General features: G+C 37.3%; 2 protein-coding genes across 23 annotated transcripts in view; one reads left to right on the top strand and one right to left on the bottom strand.

Moving 5' to 3' along the window:
- Positions 1–705, bottom strand: part of CIP2A (cellular inhibitor of PP2A) — a 40,985-nt gene extending 40,280 nt beyond the window's left edge. For all 3 annotated transcript variants that reach the window (XM_005548220.5, XM_045385407.3, XM_065539226.2), the window contains exon 1: positions 341–705. In XM_005548220.5, coding sequence (XP_005548277.2) covers positions 341–442 — 102 coding nt within the window. In that variant the 5' untranslated portion in view covers positions 443–705. The remainder of the gene's footprint in view (positions 1–340) is intronic.
- The window catches only part of DZIP3 (DAZ interacting zinc finger protein 3), a 97,935-nt gene continuing 76,713 nt past the window's right edge, over positions 560–21,781 (top strand). For 12 of the 20 annotated variants that reach the window (XR_012431716.1, XR_012431719.1, XR_012431718.1 and 9 more), the window contains exons 1-3: positions 560–908; positions 16,432–16,535; positions 19,202–19,271. Coding sequence is in view for 13 of the 20 variants with exons in the window: in XM_074033515.1 (XP_073889616.1) it covers positions 16,504–16,535; positions 19,202–19,271 (102 nt within the window). In the remaining 7 variants the exon portion in view is untranslated. Of the gene's footprint in view, positions 1,172–13,929; positions 14,012–16,431; positions 16,536–19,201; positions 19,272–21,781 lie in introns of those variants that run through there. The other 8 variants (XM_074033514.1, XM_015446472.4, XM_074033512.1 and 5 more) reach the window with 4 other exon arrangements.

The following is a 21,781-nucleotide window of genomic DNA, read 5'->3' as shown; positions in this document are numbered from 1 at the left end:
GCTGTGTATTGAGGGCTTGGTTTCGTAGAAAAACCAAAACTAGAAACAAAGGAAAAGATAAAGCTCCGAGCTTTTTCCGTTACCTACTCGAAACACAGCCTAAACTTCCCAACCTTTTGCCCCACTCCCACTTTTCCTAGAGCCTTCAGTGGGCGCTCTTGCCTCTCGCTGCGGCCGGCGGAACCCCGACACTCACTCGCCTTTACCAGTACGAAAAGACAACAGACGGATCGAAGGACCGTCCTTTCTTTCCCAGGCTGAGGCCGCCACTCCTCGGCCTCACTGTGAACTAAGAATTACTAGGGAAGCCCCATCTGTCCTCCACCCCAGAGCCTCTCACCTCCAAATGCCGCAAAAGCTGAGTGGCGTTCGCCTCTGACTTCACGGCTTTGTACTGACTGATAGTCAGGAGCAAGGACTTCAAGCAGGCAGTAGAGTCCATCGCACCGGCCGCGGCCCGGCTTGCGGACTACCACCTCTCAGCCTGCGCCGGCCTTTAGCTTTCGCCGCGCTTTTTTTGAGTTTTTTCGGTCCCACCCCCTCGCTCCCAGAAGCTTCCGGATCCGGTCGGGCTCCGGAAGAACCTAGGCACTCTGGGGGACCGTTCTCGGTGACTGCCGGGGTGGGCCAGGGGTCGAGGTGTTGTGTGGGTCCGGGACGGGGGTTGGGAGCTGCCCCTGCTAACCCACCCTCGTCTGAGAGGCCGCGAGGTTTCGCCTTGAGATCCCGTGAAGGCGAGAAATCTCGCGATTTCTCGGGAGAGGAATCGGTTAGGCGAAGTGGATTCCTCGTTCAGCTGTGCGCTCTGTTTTCGTGCGCTTCCTCGTCCTTCATGCTGGATGGCCAGTTTTTCCTTTGTGCGTCATCCTCTACCTGAGAAATGGTCGCTTGCCCCTAGTCTAGACACGGTGAGGAGCTCTGAGGAGAAGAATCTTTGGGCCCTAGATTTTGAGGCGGCCTGGGAGGGGCCTCGTTTTTAAATCTCTCCTCCACCCGCCCCTTCTGCCCGGGGATGGTAGTTTCTCAGAGTCAACCTATGGACGTTGGCATTATGTGGCAAATTAGTCATGCCCTGACCATAGTATTTGTCACATTTATTCGAGAAGGCTACCTCCTGCTGACCCTGGGCCAGGTATTGCTCCGGAGGGTGTTTTCGTTAGCGTCAGTTTTTGTAAGTGAAGGTGTTTGTTTCTCTCTGGCATGATTGATTGTTTTATAATTCTCAATGTCTACGAAAATGGCACTATTATTTGCGTTTTTTTGATCGGAGATAACTTAATATTATTGCATGTGTATATAATGAAGCGAGTCAGTTACTGGTTTTGGAGGTTTTTGCTTGATATTTCCTGACGTCGAATAAAGCTTTAAAAACCGGAATGTAGAAATTTTTAGAATAGGGTACATTTCCATTTAATTAAATCGTTTTTTAGAAATCATGTTTTTTCACTTCAAAAAGCATTTTGTGAATTACTAGATTTTTGAAGACAGGTTTGGTGTTTTAGTTTTGTTTTTTATAAAAAAAGTTTAAAACGAAATCTGAAAGGTAAAAATGATTTAACCAGTTGGGACTTTCATGTAAAAATCTTTGGGCAGCTTATGTGTTCATTCATGCTTTCATTCATTCCGTAGACAATTATAGAGCGTGTAACATGGGTTAGAAACTGCCAGTCAGGGCACAGAGATGAAGATAGTATCCCCCTGCTGCGAGGGAACTGTTTAGTAAGGGAAACATAGAAAAAAGTATTTTTGAAATTCACCACATAAATGAGAGGCACCACGCAGTAACATGCAGCAATGGTGAAGAGTAGAGAGCCAGGTTGCTTACAGATTCTAGCTCCGCCTTTGACGCTGTGACTGTAGGCAAGCTCTCACTGCTTCAGAATCTTCTTTAGGTAAAATCTGGCCAAGAGAAATACCTGTTTCGTAGGACTGTGCATTCATTGAGAATCTACAATGTGCTAAGCACTTTTCTAGACACAATAGATTCAGTGAATAAGACAAAAATACTACTGGCATGCAACTTACATTCTGGTAGGGAACCAAATAATAAGCACAATAAATAAGGAAAATGATATAAAGAGGAAAATAGACGTTATTACTCTAGAATAATGTTGGTAATTGATAAGGGAAATGGGGAGGTCAGGATAGACCTTATTAAGAAAGCAACATCTGGGGAAGTGCTTCAAGGAGTTGAGAAAGGGAGCCGTATTCTATGGGAAAACGTTTTTAGACAGGAAATGGCAGAGGAAGAACCTAGAGTGGGTCACTGTGTGCCAGGAACAACAAGGATGCCATGTGGCTAGTGTAGAAAGAACGAGGAGGAGAGGAGTAGAGATGAGGTCCTATACAGTCTTGGAGATGGTTAAAAAATGAATTAATATTAAGTGTCAGCTGTCATCTGGCATAATTAAGTTCTCAGTGTTACAGTCAGTGGCTCATTGGCAAATGATCAGAGTTTGATAGTGTTAGACTTTTCATCTGTACTGACAAGAGTGTCAGCACCATCCCCATTCAGAACCCCAGTGTAATGCTCAAAGTTGCCTGCTATCAGTGCCATCTTTGTTGGATTTTGACTTAAGCAGTCATACAAATTTTGCATTCTCTTCTGTATTTAATATCAAATGTCTTTCTCAAAAAATCTTCACCAAAATTGATGTTGTAAGTTTAGTAAGATGTACCGTTTCTAGCTGTGATAAGTCTTGACATTTTTAATCAGAGATACTTGCATATCCTAATTTGAAAAACACTGATCCATACTTTTAGGCCTCAAAAAGGGAAGAAAAGGAAGAGGAGGCCAGGAGCAGTGCCTCATGCCTTTAATTTCCAGCTTTTTGGGAGGTTGAGGCAGAAAGACCTTGAGCCCAGGAATTGGAGACTAGCCTAGGCAACATAGTGAAACCCCATCTCTACAAAAAATGAAAAAATTAGCTGGGCATGGTTGTGCTCAATTGTAGTCCTGGCTACTCTGGAGGCTGAGGTTGGGGGATCACTTGAGGCTGCAGTGAGCTGTGATTGTGCCACTGCACTGTAGCCTGGGTGGCAGAGTGAGATCCTGTCAAACAAAACAAAACAAAAAAAACAGATGAGTCTAGGTCCCGATGACCAAAGGCCTTAGTATCCTTAAACTTGGACTCCATCCTGTAGTCCATGGCAATCTCTGATTTTAAACTGGCACCTTGTCTAGTCAGGTTTGTTTTTAGGTTGATTACTCTGGCAGCTAAATGAAATATGATTTTGGGGATAAGACTGGAAAGAGGGACACTAATTTTCTGGAGCTTTCTAAAGGATAACCAGGATAATTGAGGTGGAGATAGAAAAGAGGTGACAAATTTGAGAAATATGTATGAGGTAAAATAGGTAGGATTTGGTGACTGATACTGGATGTGAGGAGTGAAGAGAGGGATGAGTCTAGCAGATACTAAGTTTTTAGGTAGGATGAATGAGAAGATACAGATACCGCTGAGTTAGTTAATAGATAGTATTAAGGGTATGCCACACGTGGTGGCTCATGCCTTTAATCCCAGCTCTTTGGGAGGGTGAGGCAGGAGGATATCTTGAGCCCAGGAGTTCAAGACCAGCTTGGGCAATATGGTGAAACCCCATCTCTACTAAAAATAACAAAAAATTAACTGGGTATGGGTGTTGCATTCCTGTAGTCCCAGCTACTCAGGAGGCAATTGTTTGAGGAACGCCTGAACCTGGGAAGTCAAGGCTACAGTGAACCATGTTTGCCCCACTGCACTCCAGCCTGGGCAATGTGGGCAACAGTAACAAAGAAAAGTATTCAGGGTATATTTTATATTCAATGAAATGTTATATAGTTTGTCATACTGTCTTGTTCGATTCTTACTATGTTTATTTCTCACTACGTTTATCCTAATAGAGATTGGTTTACTTAGACTTTCTACCTATATATCATCTGCAAATAATTACCTCACCTCTTCCAGTATTTGCTGTCTTACATTATTGCATTAGTGTAAGCTCCAAAATACGGAAAATCATGTTAACTTTGAACATTTTTGTTATATTACTTAATTTAATGAGAATGAACAGTGTTTTAACACTTAGTATAATTTGTGGCTTTTCTCATGTTTAAGAGATTGGTTTTTATATCTGTTTCATTCTAAAAAATGTCTGCCAAAAATTACCTAGTTTTCACATTTATATATTTTATTTCTCACTTTAAAATTATAACAGTGGATTATGTTGCCTTTTTGTTCTTGGGGTAATAATAGTTTACACTTATTGATCATTTGCCATGCGCCAAGCACTATTTTAAGGAGTTTCTACTTACCTATCTAATCTTTATAACAACCCCATGCTGTAGGTACTGTAATGATCATGCTACAGATGAAAAAACTAAGACAGAGGAAAGGGAAGTAATTTGCCTAAGGTCACGCAGACAGTAGTAACAATCCTGTTTTCTATGTTTCAGGTTTTGATTTGCTGGTATTTTATTCAGGATTTTATTACATACCTGTTTATAAGTGAGCATTTTCAGTAATATTTTTCTTTATTCTCACATCAAATTTGAGTTATATGTTGCCTTTGAAAAAGATATTAGAAGTGCTTCATCTTTTTTATGCTATGGGATAATAAGAATCATAGAAATTATCTGATCCTTATAGGCCATACACAGCTGGTCTGTAAAATAACTAAGCTTGATAGCCTATTTAGTGGTAGATGGTAGAAAATTAGCAAACATTTGAATTTCTTGTTTTGTTTTTTTTTTAGATATGGTTTCACTCTCTTCCCCAGGCTGGAGTGCAGTGGCGTGATCACAGCACATTGCAGCCTTGACCTCCCCGGGCTCAGTTTATCCTCTCACCTCATCCTCCCTGGGACCACAGGCATGCCCCACTATGCCTGGCTAATTTTTCTATTTTTTGTAGAGATGGAGTTTCATCATGTTGCCCAGGCTGGTCTCAAACTCCTGGTCTCAAGTGATCCGCCCACCTCAGCCTCCTAAAATCCTGGAATTATAGGCGTGAGCTACCATGCCTGACCTTGAATTTCTAATATAGTTATAGATCTGATCATTTATTCTGCCTTTCTGTAATTTTAGATATAGAGATTTTTTTTAGCATAATAATTGTTTCTCTATATTAAACATTTACTGATAAAAAGTTGTATTCACTATTCCAGTAATTTTCTTAATCTCATAGTAGTTTTAATTTCCATTTTCATTCTAATGTTATCTATATTTTTTTCTTAGTTGGGCTTTCCAAGGGTTTAGCCATTTTATTCAGCTTTTCAAGAACCACTTTCATTTTATTCTCATTTTTCTTTGATTTTAGAATCACTAATTACTGTTGTCTTTATTCATTTCATCCATATACATTCATACATTCATCTTTTATTTACTTTCTTATTTTTCTAGGTTTTTAAAACTTGAAGTCTTAGTACATTTCCCCTCTCTCTCTCTCTCTCTCTATATATATATATATACACACACACACACAGACACACACACACACACTTTTAAGTTTGGGGCACTTGTGCAGGTTCGTTACATAGGTAAACTTGTCTCATGGGAGTTTGTTGTACAGATACTTCATCACCCAGGTTCTAAGCCTAAGACCCATTAGTTATTTTTCCTAATCCTCTTCCTTCTCCCACCCTCTGCCCTCCGATAGTGCCCAGTGTGTGTTGTTCCCCTGTTTGTGTCCATGTGTTCTTATCATTTAGCTCCCATTTATGAGTGAGAACATGCGGTATTTGGTTTTCTTGCATTAATTCACTAAGGATAATGGCCTTCAGTTCCATGCATGCATTTTCCTGACAAGGACATGATCTTGTTCTTTTTTATGGCTGCATTCCTTACTATATTTTTGCATTAAAGTCATTTATTTTATGCCATGTATTTTATATTTTGGTGTTTTTTTTTTTCTTCACAGCAGAAGGTGAAGGCTAATAGACCAAAAACTTTAAAAAAAAGTAGGTAAAGTAAACATCTCCATTTCACTTAAAAATGTATAATAATTTTAACCAGTCAGGTAAATACATTTTTAAATGCTGATAGTCATTTATTCATCAAATGTTTATTGAATGCCAGTTCTTCTTCAGAGATTAGACTTTGTTGGTGAAATAGACAAACCAGAGTAAGTACTATTAAGATAAATAGAATACTGTGGGAACACACAGTATTTTTTTAGGGTAAAATATTAAGTATCCAATTTCTCTCCATTCTTCAAAGATTGGCATAAAATTTCTCTTCGTGAATTTTTGTTGTTGTTGTTGTTTGTTTTTTGTTTTTTTGTTTTTTTGTTTTAGGGGAGACAGCATCTCACTTGGTTGCCCAGACTGGAGTGTAGTGGCATGATTAATAGCTTACTGCAGCGGCCGGGCACGGTGGCTCAAGCCTGTAATCTCAGCACTTTGGGAGGCCGAGATGGGCGGATCACGAGGTCAGGAGATCGAGACCATCCTGGCTAACACGGTGAAACCCCGTCTCTACTAAAAAAAAGTACAAAAAAACTAGCCAGGCGAGGTGGCGGGCACCTGTAGTCCCAGCTACTTGGGAGACTGAGGCAGGAGAATGGCGTAAACCCGGGAGGCGGAGCTTGCGGTGAGCTGAGATCCGGCCACTGCACTCCAGCCTGGGTGACAGAGCGAGACTCCGTCTCAAAAAAAAAAAAAAAAGAAAATAGCTTACTGCAGCCTTCAGCTCCTGGGCTCAAGCAATCCTCCCACTTTAGCCTCTGAGTATCTGGGACTACAGGCAAGCACCGCCACACCTGCCTAATTTTTAAATTTTTTGTAGAGACAGGGTCTCGCTATGTTGCCCAGGCTGGGCTCAATCTGCTGGGCCTTAAGCAATCCTGCCTCAGCCTTCCAAAGTGCTGGGATTACAGACATGAGCCACCACACCCACCTGTAAATTTTTATTACTGTCTGTACTTTAGATTTTGCATAGATATTTTCCGTAATTTATAGTTTCAGAAACACACCTGATGGAAGTAAGTAACACATGCTCGGCATGTTGTAACTCAAATGTAGGGCTGTCTAACTCCTTTATTTCTTCTGGAAAAATCTAGAAAGAACATACTGTCTTCTATCCTGAATGTATAATCTCTAGTAACCAGGGTTTAAGTAATAGTAGATGAATTAGACTGAAGACTTGAATTATAGTTTTGACAGAACTGCAGAGTTTGCAGCATACTAAGTCTTGTAATATGGGAATTATACCAGGGGTGTGAACACGGGGCTAATTGTTTATTAATTCATCTCCTGAATATTTAATGAACCCTTGATGCTAGGTCCATTTCTATGTTCTGGGGATACAGCAGTGAATCAAATAGACAAAAATTTCTGCCCAAGTTTTTTTCTTATAATGGGGGATATAGACAATAAGGTATATAAGTAAAATTACATGAATGATAGTAGTAAGTGTTAGGGAGTGAAAAAAGGGAGGAGGAATAGGAAGTATCAAAGTCAGGACAAGGTGTTACAATTTTAGATAGGGTGGAGTGCTAATTGATGTATGCCAAATAACAAATCACCTCAAAATACAGTGGTTGAGACCATGAGCATTTATTTCTTGCCCACAGATTTGTGGTTGATTGCAATTTGTCAGATCCAGGCCTGATTTGACTGGGTGGCTCTGTTTCAGCCTTCTTGTGGGGAGGGGCAGATATCTGGATTTCTATTTAGGTTATGTTGCAATGTTAGACATCCAGGAGAGGTTAAGTAGGCTATCAAATTATTGGTAGTTAAAGGAGTGGTCAGGGTTGGAGATAGAAATTGAAAGCCTTGAGATTAAAAGATATAGGACCAAGTCTAGATAGAAAAGACATTTTAGGACTGAACTCCAAGATAGTTAAGTATTTAGAGGTGGGGAAATGTGGAGGAACCGGCAAAGAAGACAGAAGTTAACTGCAAGAAGATGCAGGTTCTGTCTTGACCCCATGGTTGTCCACAGGTACCATTTTTACTTGTGGCATATGAGCTGCTTCTTGACTTCTAAGGGAGAATTGTAGGTTGGCCAAGAAGGCTGTTAAAATCTACACAAAGGCTCCCTGTTTACATCTGCCTTCAGAGGCCTTGAGGTGTGCAGAAGGGTGGGTGAGTTCATTTTTTAAAGGAATATTGAATGCTTAACGTGTGCCAGGTTCTATTCTAGGCACTAAGGAATGAAAACAAAGTTTTCCTAACTTGATGGGGCTTACATTCTAGTGGGGACATGAAGCCAAATCTAAAACTGAGGGATTATTCAGTAGACATAAACAGCTGGTAGAACAAAAGTTTCATTGGCACAGTTTCCACAGCATGAAGTCAGAAATCCTGTAGTAGAAAATTGGCAGAGGTCTAGGCATGGGGTCTTTTAGATAATCTTGTGCCCCATGTTGCTAAAACAGTTCAAATATTAATATTAATCTGATTCTACCCCTTATGCAGAGTCAGGAAACTAAGTGTATGATTAGTGTCAACTCCGATTTTTCAGAAATGTTACCTTTTTCACAAAGCCAGAGTACAGGTTTGAATATTTTGGATATATATTCCCCCATTTTCATATCTTATCCCACATCTCAAATCTAATCACATGTATCCCAGAATAAGAATGTTGCCTTGCCTTTTTTTTTTTAAATGCAAGTACTATCCATTGTTTCTGAATCCAGTGTTGAGTGTAAGATGAGTATAAGTAAAGATGAAGGTAATATACTTTTAAGTTAAGGAATAGTAATCCTGGTAACTACTATTGCTTGAAGACCTATCTTCAAGATAGGTGCAGAGCATGGGTCTTTGCTTATCTCACTTTTAAATTTCTGGTCTTTCAGAAAATAAATACTCTCAGGCTTATGAAACGGCTGGATATCTATTTCCTGAATTAAAATATGAAGCTGTTTTCTAAGACAGTAGTGTCCAAAGTACAGTTTACACACTTCAGGGGATATGTGAAACTGTCTATTGAGGTGTGGGAACAAATATTAAAGCTTTTTTTACTTGCTTTTATCTTATTCTTTTTTGTGTTATAATAGTTATGCCTGCATTTAATTTATAAGTGAATTGATATTTTTATATTTTCAGCATATTCTCAGATCTTTTACTGTTTTAGGGATATGTGATCAAAAAAGTTTGGAGATTCTATTTTTAAAAATCTTTAGCTTTGAGAGATCATTCAACCAGGCATGAAGTATTGTCCATTTCATTGTTTATTTCAGTACCATGTATAGTATCTGAATTGTTTTGTTGAATAGAAAAACTCTTAGCAAAACTAATATGACTAATGATATGAAATATTAGGCTGGCATGATTAATAACTTTTACAGTATTACTGAGCAATAAGAATGTGTGAATAGTTTTGTTTCTGAGTATGCATATGTGCATATTATCTAGTCCAGCTCATAATTATACATTAAGCTTATATAAAATTAAATATGGCACTAGAAGTAATGGGACATGGAAGAAAATGGAATTGCAGTTGGTAAAATGTGGGGCATGAATTTCTGCTCTTACTGATTTATTAACTATGAGAACTCTATAAGCCTCAGTTTCTTAATTTTTAAAACTTATTACAGTAATGTTTATCTTCCATAGTTGTGTAAAGATCAGATGTTTATTCAGGGTGCATAGCTTAGAGCGTGGCACATAGAAGCTGATGAAAATTAAGCTTATTTTCAATGCAACCCAAGGTAATACACTCAGTTAATATCATATGAAAAGAAACTCTTCATAACCAAAAGCTTGCTTTGCCTTCTTACCTACACCCTTGTTACAAATGTATGCCTTTCTGAGATAACAATGAGCTGCCAATTTTCTTACATGGGTGGAGCAAGCTGGAAGTGAATAGGGCAAGCTTTCATTGGTGGTGGTAGAGGCAAGTACATGAAAGAAGTATTCCTCATTCCCAGGTTGATTACCATGTCTACGTGTGTTATGTCTCTATTATCTAACAACTGTAATGACAACATAATATTTTTAAATTGCTGAAAATATTCCACCTTTGGAGTATGTGCTTAGGGGTAGCATATGCTTCTTCCTGTGGTTTCTAGCTACGTTTCTGAAGAGTGTGCTTTTAGCAGTGCTACTGTAAAGATTTGAAACTGATGGTTTGTTTAGTATCTGGATGGTTTTTCAGGTAAATCCTAACCTGTGTATATTCATTGTAGGCACATTCCAACTATTCAAAACAAATAAATATATACTAAAGGTTTACCTGTGTAAGTCCAAAAGTAACTAATTGAATAGATCTGAATAGAATTTAAAACCTGCTTAAGACAAGATGTTAATTTTGCTTTAGGAAAGGATGTTTCCTATGTTGGCAGATTTATAACAAGGGGTGGTGAGTATACATTATAAGGCTCTTATTTCCTGGTTTAAGCAGACATATTGCTAACAATGATCTTTGCAAAGTGGCAAGAGCTAATATAAACAGTGATCTTTTGGGATAGAAAATATCTTACAGTTTCTGATAACTTTTGCAAATATTTTTCCACCAGCATCCATCGGTTTTGGAGTTTGACTAAGCAGACCGTATATTTATTCTTTGGGGAAAAATAATATTTTAGCTACTGGTGTCTAGGTGTATTTACTTTGTAGCTTTTCCAGGAAGTTAAACAAATTCAAAAATGGAGAAATTAACAGTAAATTATAAAACCAAGTAATCAGTATATTTTGTTCATACTGATAATTGCTAATACAAAATAATGGTGCAACTTGTTAACTTGTTATTCTTTGAGTCTAACCTAATGGCCTCAGCCATTTTTGTCTACACAGAGCTCAGCTCACTAACATATGACAAATAAAGAATGCTGTAACCACATAACAACTGCACAGTAGACCGAATGTTTGTGTCCCCCCTCATTCAGTGTTGAAATCCTAACCCCCAATGTGATAGTATTAGGAGGTGCGGCCTTTGGGAGATAAAATAGGTCATGAAGGTAGAGCCTTCATGAGTGGGATTGTAAAAGGGACACCAGCGAGCTCTCTCACCCTCTTTCTACCATGTGAGGATACAACCAGAAGTTAGAAATCTGCGGCCCAGAAAAGCACCCTTATCAGAACCAACTTTGCTGACACATCGATCTCAGACTTCTGGCCTCCAGAACTGTGAGAAATCAATTTCTGTTGTTTCTATAGTACTTTACTATAGCAGCCCCAATGACTAAGACAGTCATTTCAAAAGCCACCAAGAATGGCTGGTTATTGCTGCTAATCTAGCAGACATACTCAAATCAACAATAGTTAAAATTCTGATTCCAAGGAACTCCTATCACAAAATGTCCTGCCACGTTCTTTGAAAGTGTTTTCTTCAGTGTTTTTAAGGGTTGAAGTGACCATAGCATCTTACGTCTCAACTTTGAGGAGTTTTTTGGAATTCTTTTGGTAAAATTTAGCAGAAATGAGAACTAGCAGTGTCAGAGTCTGCTTGTTAACAGACCCATGGTCTTCTGGAGTACATTTAATTCAGTGTTGAGTTAGGAAATCCAGCTTTTCAAAATAGCTATCAAAATTTTAACCAAGTTGCATGTTCAAGGTGGTGGTATTGCAGCATTGTTTGTAATAACAATTTTTTTTTTAAAGTCAAACCTAGAGACATCTGAAGTTTTTAATCAATGGTCTGGTAAAATGATACATGCATACATTGGCATATCATACAGTTTAAAGACTAAAGTAGATGTGTATATGCTGGTGTGAAAAATGCAAGGTGCTGAACAGTGTGCACACATTATGTTGTCTTTTGTGTCATGTGTGATATATTTAAAAAATAATATTTTATCCCATTTCTTAAATCTCATTAACATTCCTTTCCATACAATAGCATTTCTCCTTCACAGTAGGGAATTAGAAGAAAAGTTAATTAATTTTGCTGCAAACTTAAACAGTTAAATGATAATTATTTTGATTATGAAAATGGTGGTGATAGGAACACTTATATAGTGCTTACTACGCGCCAGGTGCTATTCTATTATGTGTTTTAAGCATTAATCTTCGTAACTCTGTGAAAGGGGTACTGTCATCCCTATGTTTTAGATAAGGAAGCTGAAGCACAGAGAATGTTTATTAATCTCACATAAAATCACACAGCTAGCTAGTGTGTGTCAAAGCATACCCTTCCAGAGTGATTACAGTGCTCTTAAACTACTATACAGCCTCTCAATTTTGACATTAATGGAAATCTAGATACTTTATTTCGTTTTGCTTTCTTGTAGACATAAGTTTGTTTGTGTCTGTACATGTTGTGTAATATCAGGATGGTCTTATTTTTCTTCCTCAGATCAGTCTCTATGTCCACTTAATTAAGCTTCTTAATCTTAACTCATTCGTTTGGAGAGTAATTTTATGCCCCAAGGGATATTTGGCAATATCTCAAGATATCATTGATTGCCACAATGGGGTTGAGGTGTGTGGATGTGTGGGTGTGGGTGTGTGTTGGTGAGGAGCTGCCTCTGGCATCTGGTGGACAGAGGCTAGGGATGCTGTGAAACATCTTAAAAATGCATAGGACAACTTGCCATAACAGGATTATCCAGCCTGGAATGTCAGTAGTTCCAAAATTGAGACCCTGATTTACTGGACATAGGAAAAGTTCATAATAACTGAATTCCTTTCCTGAAAAAGACAAAATATATTACTTTGTTTTAAGCTAGTAACGTGGAGAAAACTGTGAGCTTTATTTTTATTGTTTTCCACACTGACACTCACTTTTTTCTACGGGCATTGTATAATCTGTAAGTGCTAGAGTTGACAAGGGAGGGAAATTCATGGGACATCCACCCACACTTTGAAATGTAAACTTGTTGTTGTATTAGAGTCTCTATCTTGGTCAGGTATTTTTTAAATCAACCCAGTAGAGCCATAGACAGTTGTTTTTGGATAAACATAGAAATTGACCCTTCTGGTGTTAAAGCTTGAAACTTGTGTTTATTTGAGTTTCTTCCTTAGGAAAGGACCTTCAGGCCTCTCAAAAAAGGTATCCAAGAACTGAAAATTAGCAGATCACTTCACCAGATGCCTCCTTGCCCATCCCTAGTTATTGCTTTTTTGCAAATTATTACATTTCTTCCCTGCTATATAAAACCCTAGTTTTAGTCAGTCAGGGAGATAGATTTGAGATTGAGCTTCATCTCCCCAGCTGTAGCACCCAATTAAAGCCTTCTTCCTAGGCAAAACTTGTTGTTTCAATGATTAGCTTTCCGGGCAGCCAGCAGTGGGACCTAGACTGAATCCTTGGTATTTTGGTAACATTTTAGTCAAGATGAACATTTGAGTGGATTTTTATAAAAATGTGCCTATATACAGTTTAGGAAAGTTACAGTAACACAAGTTAAATGTTTAAGTGGATTATTTAAAAAATTATACATAAGAGCTGTGCCTGCTTTGACGTGAATAAACAGCTTTAAAAATGGAAACAAAATACCTTTACAATTAAAAAAAATTGTTAAAATTTCAGTAAGAGGGAAAGTAGGAGCCGAGAGTTCAGGTAGAAGGAACAGTAAGAAAGCCATGTTACTGTTTATTAAGATATGGATGGTATTACCTTATTTTTCAACCAGTAAAACACAGCCTACAGATAAGATCATCTTGATTAGCGGATAAAAGTGCGCTGTAAATTGACATTGAACTTTAGCTTGCCCTCAGATCAACCAACAAGGACCTAAATAGATTCCTGAAGAAGAGCAGTCTCTTAATCCCAGGAAGTCAGAGTAAATTTTGTTTACTACCGACAGGGAAAGTCTATTGAAATGAATACACTAGGGGAAACTAGATTCTAGATTTACCTTTTTTTTTCTCCCTTATGTTAACCCTGACTTAAAAGGTTTTCTCCAGCCTCTTCTAGAATGGTAAAAACCTTTGGATTATTTTAGCAGCTCAGTGGTGACATTTCAGGCTGGCTACTTCCTTTTGGTTGCTAGGCAGTTCGCCTTTCTCGCAACAGAGGCTGTAAAGTGCCACTGCTGTTGCTGTTGCCGATAGTGTTTGCCACACATACCTGTTTAGCTCCTGGTGAAATGATGACATTGATGATTCTTTCTCCTGGAAAACCTTTCATCACAGAGATTCATCTCAGGTTGTATTTTGAGCAAGCTGAAAAAGCCTGCTTAACTGTTAATTTGGGATCCAAATATCTTTTTGATTTGTTGATTAATTTTCCACCCATTTCTTTTTCAAGCTGACCACTGAACAGGTTTGCCTCTATCTTGTCACCAGAGGATTTTCCTCCCTTCTTTTCATCTTTGCTGTGATCTATGCAAACAGCTACTGGCCAAAGAAGAGCTTAGCAGAGGGGGAGGTCTCCAAGTCTGAGCTTTGATAAATTCTGGAAATGAGGGGATTGTTTTGTCTGGAAAAGACGTATATTTGTATTCTCTAGCTATGAAATAATGCCTTAACTGTTGTTACTTTTTATTAAAATAACAGAGAGATTTATAGAAACCATAAAAGTAGTTTGATCACAGTCCTAAAATCCTCACAGTTATGTCTTTTTCTATAGAGCTTTATTAAAGAGATGAAGCAGATCTGATCTAGTGTGAATGACAAGGTTTATCCAACCTCTCTGCTTCGTTATTAGCTGTAGTTTGTATCTTTCTTCAGTATTTGAACAGAGAGTACAAATTAAAATGTGACTTTGCTTACTGAATTTTTGAAATAAGAGTAAAACTATAAAATAACAATTATCTAGGAGAACTATTCATTCTATGTAGGCGAGTTGTAATATAGCAATGGAGTGTATTTGTTGGGGATGAGCAAGGAATTAAGAGATACTAGAAGAAAGCTCTTTTAAATGAAATTTAGAAGGAAATCTGTCTGTGTGTATATATGTGTAATTTTGTGTTTTAAGATACCAGTAGCAAATTGTTGCAGAATTATTCTTGTCTCTTAAGACTTTCTGTGTTACTTAGAGTTGGTGTGAGTCAAATGTAGAATATTGGTATGTGGTATCATAATTAGGAATACTTGTTTTGCAGATGATCTCTACAGGACTTATTTTAGCCCTTATACCAGGCTGAGTTGCCCCTTCCCTTACCTAAGCTTACTGAAAAGATACACAGACCTCAGGGTTTATTAGATGGGTTCAGGTTCTGCAGTTACTTCTTCATGTCTGTGGTAAATTGTTTTTGTTTTTTTTTTTTTTTTTGGTGGGGGGAGGGGCAGGATATCATTAAAATAGTGTTTATTTGAGTAAACACAATCTGAATTCTTAATAGGTGATTTATAGTTGACCTTGTGGAATATATTTTATTGATATGGGAATTACCCTGTGCTGAATTACCTTTTAGTATTGGGCCTAGCTAGAAAGGCTGTACCAATCTAAATTATGGAATTGTATTAAATACGCTGTTACAGAAATGGCTATCCAATTACTGAGATAAATAAGCAGGTCAGAAACAACAAATGAGAAACTTCATACAGTCTTGTGCTTGGCAGCAAGACAGCCTACGTCCGTTTTATTTATGCAATTGCTGCCACTTTCTTTTCTATTTCTTCTATTTCTCTTTTTGCCCCAAAGCATATAACAATAGTTTTACATATGATTTAACACTTTCTGGGCTTAGGGTAGGATCAGAAAAGGAAGCCAGCCTAGCACTAAGCACTGTAGTCTAGAGGCTTGAACTTTCAGTAAGAAGATTAAATGGGACTAGTTTTAGAAGAGTTGTTCTTGGAATAAATAGCTATGTAAATAAATATATATACTTATGATACTCTAGTCTCTTTGTTTTCATTTGTATTGCCTCAGTGTTATTTTTCTTTCAGGAAATATCCACAACATCCATTGATGTTGGAACCCGAGATTGTGCAAGTGTTCTTTACATCCTGTGTCTCCTGTTTTATGGAGATGTAGAATCATGACTTGGGGAAAAAGTAGCTACATGTTATTTGTAGACTAAAAGAAAACAAAACAGCGCTGTCAAGATTGTGTTAAGCAGTAACTCATATTTACCTCTATGGGAAATAAATTAGTATAAATCTTTTAGGAAGCCATTGAACAATGAAATGTTTGTGTCTTTTGATCTATTAATTTTACTTTTGAGAATGTATTGTAAAGAAATAATAAATATGGGAAAAGTTTTATGGATAATGGAGTTTATCATGGAACTATTTATAATAGAAAAAATGGGAAATTAAATGACCAACTCTAAGGAAATGGCCAAGGACATCCCAATCAACCAGCTATTGTATAGCCATTAAAAATGTTTACTAGGAGGATAAAACAACATGAAAGATTCTTTTGATATAACTTTCAGTGGTGAAAAAGGTGGGGTAGAACATCTTTTATTTAATATGATTACAAATTGGTAAAATATACCTATGCTTGGCAAAAATTAGCATATTAAAGGATGGGTAGTGATTGTGTTTGGGTGGCGAAACTATGATTCATTTTCTTTTATAGCAGTTTCAGATTTTTTTCAAATGATCGTGTTCTGTTTTCATAGTGTGCAGAAAGAGTGTCACTTTCCTACCTTCATAAAAATATTATTTTCCTTACAGCATTAAAGGGTAGTATTTAAAGTCAGTTTGCAAGCAGTGGAATAAGATTTTTGTGAAGAAACCTTGTGCAGCATGGATTCTCTACCAGACGAATTTTTTGTGAGGTAAGGCAACAGTCCCCAACGTTTTTGGCACCAGGGACTGGTTTCGTGGAAAACAGTTTTTCCACGGATGGTAGGGGTGCGGGGAATGGTTTGGGGATGAAACTGTTCCACTTCAGATCATCAGGCATTAGATTCTCGTAAGGAGTGGGCAGCTTAGATCCTTCACATGGGCAGTTCACAATAGAGTTTACATTCCTTTGAGAATCTAATGCTGCTGCTGATCTGACAGAAGGTGGAGCTCAGGTGGTAATGCTTACCCATTGCTCACTTCCTCCTTGCTGTGCAGCCGCTCTTAACAGACCATATACCTGTACTTGTCTGTGGCCTAGGGGCTGGGGACCCCAGAGGTAAAGGATAGGTTGGCAGAAACCAGCTGCATTTGTTGTATTCCAAAAGACATAATGTTTGTTTTTTCCACGTAACCTTGGGGAGCTAGTATGAATGGGAAACCCTTATGCTTCAAGACATTTCAGCAAGTTTGGTTAGTGGGTGATGTAGACTGGGTGAAATCTAATTTTACAAAAGTTCACTAGGGATTACATTCTCACTGAAGAGCTAAGAATTGAAAAATATGCCATACCTTACTGTTCAGTCATTCTCACAAAAATGTTGTATCATTTAACAAGTGCTTACATAGACTTACTATGTCAGCATTGTTTTTAATGCTTTTACATTATGTTTTACTCATAAACCTTATAACGACTCTATGAAGTGATTGCTTTTATTATCCCCATTTTCTAAAGAGTAATTTAAGCATGATGCAGAAGACCCTACTGAATGATTCAGTGGGCCAACTCCGTAATGACGTTCTCTTTTCTCCAAGCGGGACAAGTTCAGCCCACCTCTACTTTATATAATACTAAACAAGGTCATATTGGAGATCTCCCTCCAGGCTTGAACTATCTCATATAATAAGCAGTGTGACCTGTTAATTTATTTTACAAAAGCATTTACTGATTCCTTGGTGCTTAGGGAATAAAGACTAAGACAATATTTGTGTACCTAGAGATAGCTTATAATATAGTGGCAAGATATATAAAAAGTAATTATATCTTTAGGCAAATTATATAACTATTAGAGATTCTGTGGCTGTCTATAGGAAGAAAAAATAATTATTGACTAGTGATTGAGTTTGCACAAAGTAACATTTGAACTGATCTTTAAAAAATGAGAAGCATTTTGATGGGTTTACAAGCAAGGAAGGACAAAAGGTCATTTGGCTGAGGTGAGGAAATAGCAAGAAAAGGTACTTAAGAAAAATTCTTGGGGTGTATTTTGACTATGTTGCTAAGAGGTTTTAGCTTTATTTGTACAGAGGAGGAGGTGAGGGTAAGTTGGAGTTACACATCAAAATTTGTAGTGGAGCCCATAGAGAATATAGCAGCCCACATGACACTGTTGATTTAGAAGACATGAAGTAGGTTTTGGGCATCTGGATGTTTCAGAAGCTTCACAGTTGATTTTAATATGCGTCTGGGATTGAGAAGTATTGGGTTAAGGAGGGAATGATCATGAAATGGAGTTTGCTGGTAGAGTATACACTTTAGAACATTGTATACTCTTTCTCAAACCTTGAAAGACTTCAGAATACTGCTGCAGTATTTTTCATTCCTTGATAACACAAAGATATAACTTGTGTTTTGCTTTATTTTTTGTAGGGCAAGTGGGACTTGGAGGAAAAGACAGTTAATAGGTTTCTTTTTACCATGGCACCTTAAAGAGCACTGAGAATCATATTGTGAAATGTTTGCATGTGTGTATCTCCTTTTGTAGAAACTTTCACTAGAAGTTTGAAAACGGATAATACCATTTTATTTATCCATCCCAGTTTACCCCAACAAAATCAATTAGCATATAGTAGATGATAAATGGTTGTCTGTTAAATGAATACATAAATGTAAAGTCAAATAAGAGAATATAAAGTACAGTTCTGAATAAATCAGTCAATATAAATTTCTCAGTGTTCTCTCTGCTGGTGTTCAGAATTAACATAGAATAAATCATATATGACCCTATATTATGGTTCCTTTATTATGGTTCCTATACAATGGTTCTGTATGCAGGCAAAAGCAATACTACAAATAAAATTTTCAGTTCAGTGTATAATACTGCAGTATGTTCACATTTTGAGCTAAGGTTAAAAGCAAAATCTGTCAAGTGATCCCTTATTACCCAAATAGTTAATAGTTTCTAAATATGATACTTTTCCTCAGTTAAAAATATTTTGGAAAACTGGACAATTGTAAGTTTGGGAACCCTAAACAAAAAATAAAATGATCTATTTAAGATAGATCTCTCCCTAACCTGTAATATCTTCATAACCACACAAAACATCAACCTTTTTAAGACCTTTTTTTCCTTTACCTTGGAACAGTGCTATAAGGTTTTTTTCCCATTATTTTGGTCTACTGCATATCTATTAAGGATGCAGTGTTTTTCATAATAGGCTTGTTGTTTTCTCTACCACCATCCAGTAAGGGCATGGCCAATTTGCCTTCTTTAACTTGAGTCTCTAAAGAGATATGGCACCTACCACCATTACCAGTCTTTGATGCACTTTGGTTACACTTTCAGACAATAATTCAATTTTTAAGATTCTTTACTACTACAATTTGTGTTCTTTGTGAGAAGATGCTCTTAATATACCTTATTTTCATTTAAAATAGGCATCCTGCTGTGGAGGATCAGAGGAAGGAAGAAACTGAGAATAAGCAAGAAAAATCATCTGGTCAACTGGTAAGAGAAAGTTTAATTTTCATTAACTTTTAGTTAATTGATAATAACTAATTATATATACAAATGCAGTGATACATGTAGTCACTTTAATTACATGTTAAAATTTTTTGAGTGAGTCTACTTTCCTACCTTCATAAGTAAAATGGTCACAGTTAAATCTTGCTTTGATGATTGATACTTATCTCAAGGTTGTCATTCTAAGTACCATTCCTCACCATAACTAAAAGTTAATTAAAAAATTGAATGGAATCATCCAGAAATAGCCCAACAATCAATTTTAAGAAATCCCTCATTTGTTTTTTGAAGGGAAAATTAAAGCAAAACAAAACCTATACACATATAAAGAAAACACACATACACACATACAGAATTTCATTTGGTGAGAAGTTTGAGTCATTTCTGAAGTTAAGTTTATTCTTTATTTTTATTATGTTTATGGTTAGAACTTCTAGGTCTAAATGAAAGAGAATAATTCTCAATTATACATAAAAGGCTTTTATTACCAGTGATATGCTTTTATGGTAGTTAAAACTAGTTGTATGAACATCATATGTTCATATATTTTGTGAAAGACTGGTGAAGAGATATTTGTTTGTTAGGTTCCCGTTAGTATAATTTTACCGTCTACATAGTTTTATATAATGATTGATGTCCACTTGTTAATAAGTGTATTAGTCTGTTCTCATACTGCTATAAAGAACTACCTGAGACTGAGTAATTTATGAAGAAAAGGGGTTTAATTGAATCACAGTTTCTTAGGCTGGACAGGAGGTAGCATGGCTGGGTAGTCCTCAAGAAACTTACAGTCATGGGAGAAGGCAAAGGGGAAGCAAGCATGCCTTCACATGGCGGCAGGAGAGAAAGAGACCAAAGGGGAAGGTGCCACACACTTTTAAACAACCATATCTTGTGGGAACTCTGTCATGCGACAGCACCAGGGAGATGATGCTAAACTATTAGAAACCAGCCCCATGATCCAGTCATCTCCTACCAGGTCCCTCCTCTACTACTAAGAATTACAATTCAACATGAGACTTGGGTAGGAACATGTTTGCAGGAACGTGGGTAGGAAAGTTTGCAGAGGTTATCCTGTAACTTAGGAGAGGAAAATATATAAACATAAAATAACCATGGTATTCACCTGCATGAGGTTATCACTTTAAAAAATGCTGCAGAGGAAGTACGCTATATGCACGTGTATGTAGGGTTGTACAGTTGAGCAAAGGCAAGAATCGGGACTAGATCCAGAAAAGACATTTCTAGATACAGAATCAGGAATACAAAAAGCAAGGAAGGTGGACACTTTGACCTGAATTTTGTTGAGATATTTAATCAATTTTGCCAAGATGGATTAAGCATCAAATATTTTGACAACTAACTTAAATTAAAAATGTGGACCACGCATGGTGGCTCATGCCTGTAATCCCAGCACTTTGGGAGGCTAATGTGGGTGGATTTATTGCATAAGCTCAAGAGTTTGAGACCAGCCTTAATAATATGGCAAAACATTGTCTCTGCTAAAGATACCAAAGTTAGCCAGGTATGATGGTGCATGCCTGTATTTCCAGCTACTTGAGGGGCTAAGGTGGGAGGATCACTTGTGCTTGGGAGGTCAAGGCTGCAGTGAGCTGTGTTCGTACCACTGTACTCCAGCCTAGGTGACAAAGCAAGACCCTGTAGGCATGACACTTATAATATTTCCTGTTGAAAAATTTTTATTCATACTATAATCTTACCTGTGTATAAATTTGTTAATTAATATCAGGTGATTCTACAGGTACTTTTGACTAGAATTGACCTTTAGTTGGAATTATATGCACGATTGATATTGGTCATTCTTTATAAGGGGTTTTTCTAGTTACTTGGTAGAATTTTTTTTAACTTTTTGAAAAATTTCAAACCTGTAGAAAAGTTGCAAGAATAATAAAATGAGTAGTAGTACAGTGGATATCCTTCATAGAGAGTTAGTAAACTGTCAACATTTTTCTACATACATAATCTTAAATGCTGTGAAATCTAAAGTATATATATTGAATATAGATAGGGATGGAGGAATCTTAATTTAGCACTCAAACCCATTTTTTACAACAATAACCTCATACAGGTGAATACCGAATACCATGGTTATTTTATGTTTATATATTTTCCCCTCTAAGTTACTGGATAATCTCTGCAAACTCTTTTCCTTGTGGCAATTAACTAGGGAAAAGAAAGGCAAAACACCATCATTGAGATTAGGCAGATAGTCCTGCAGTGGACTTTATTGGTTTCTAGTTACTTTCCTATGTGGCTCCAGGTCTGTTAGAGAACTGAAAGTGAGTTAGCCCATACAAGGGCATTTTCAGCATCTCAAGCTCTATGGGGCGTCTGCAATAAGAAGTTCTTATTTTCGGAGATCAACAGCAATATGATTCATATTCCTAGAGTTTCCACAGAGTGTAAGAACTCTGGTTTCTTGTTAAGGTTTAAAGGAAGGCCATCATCCATCTGTTCTAGGCCATTTATCCATC

Source organism: Macaca fascicularis, chromosome 2, assembly GCF_037993035.2.
Source record: "Macaca fascicularis isolate 582-1 chromosome 2, T2T-MFA8v1.1".
NCBI lineage: Eukaryota > Metazoa > Chordata > Mammalia > Primates > Cercopithecidae > Macaca > Macaca fascicularis.
This window is presented reverse-complemented; position numbering and strand designations above follow the sequence as displayed.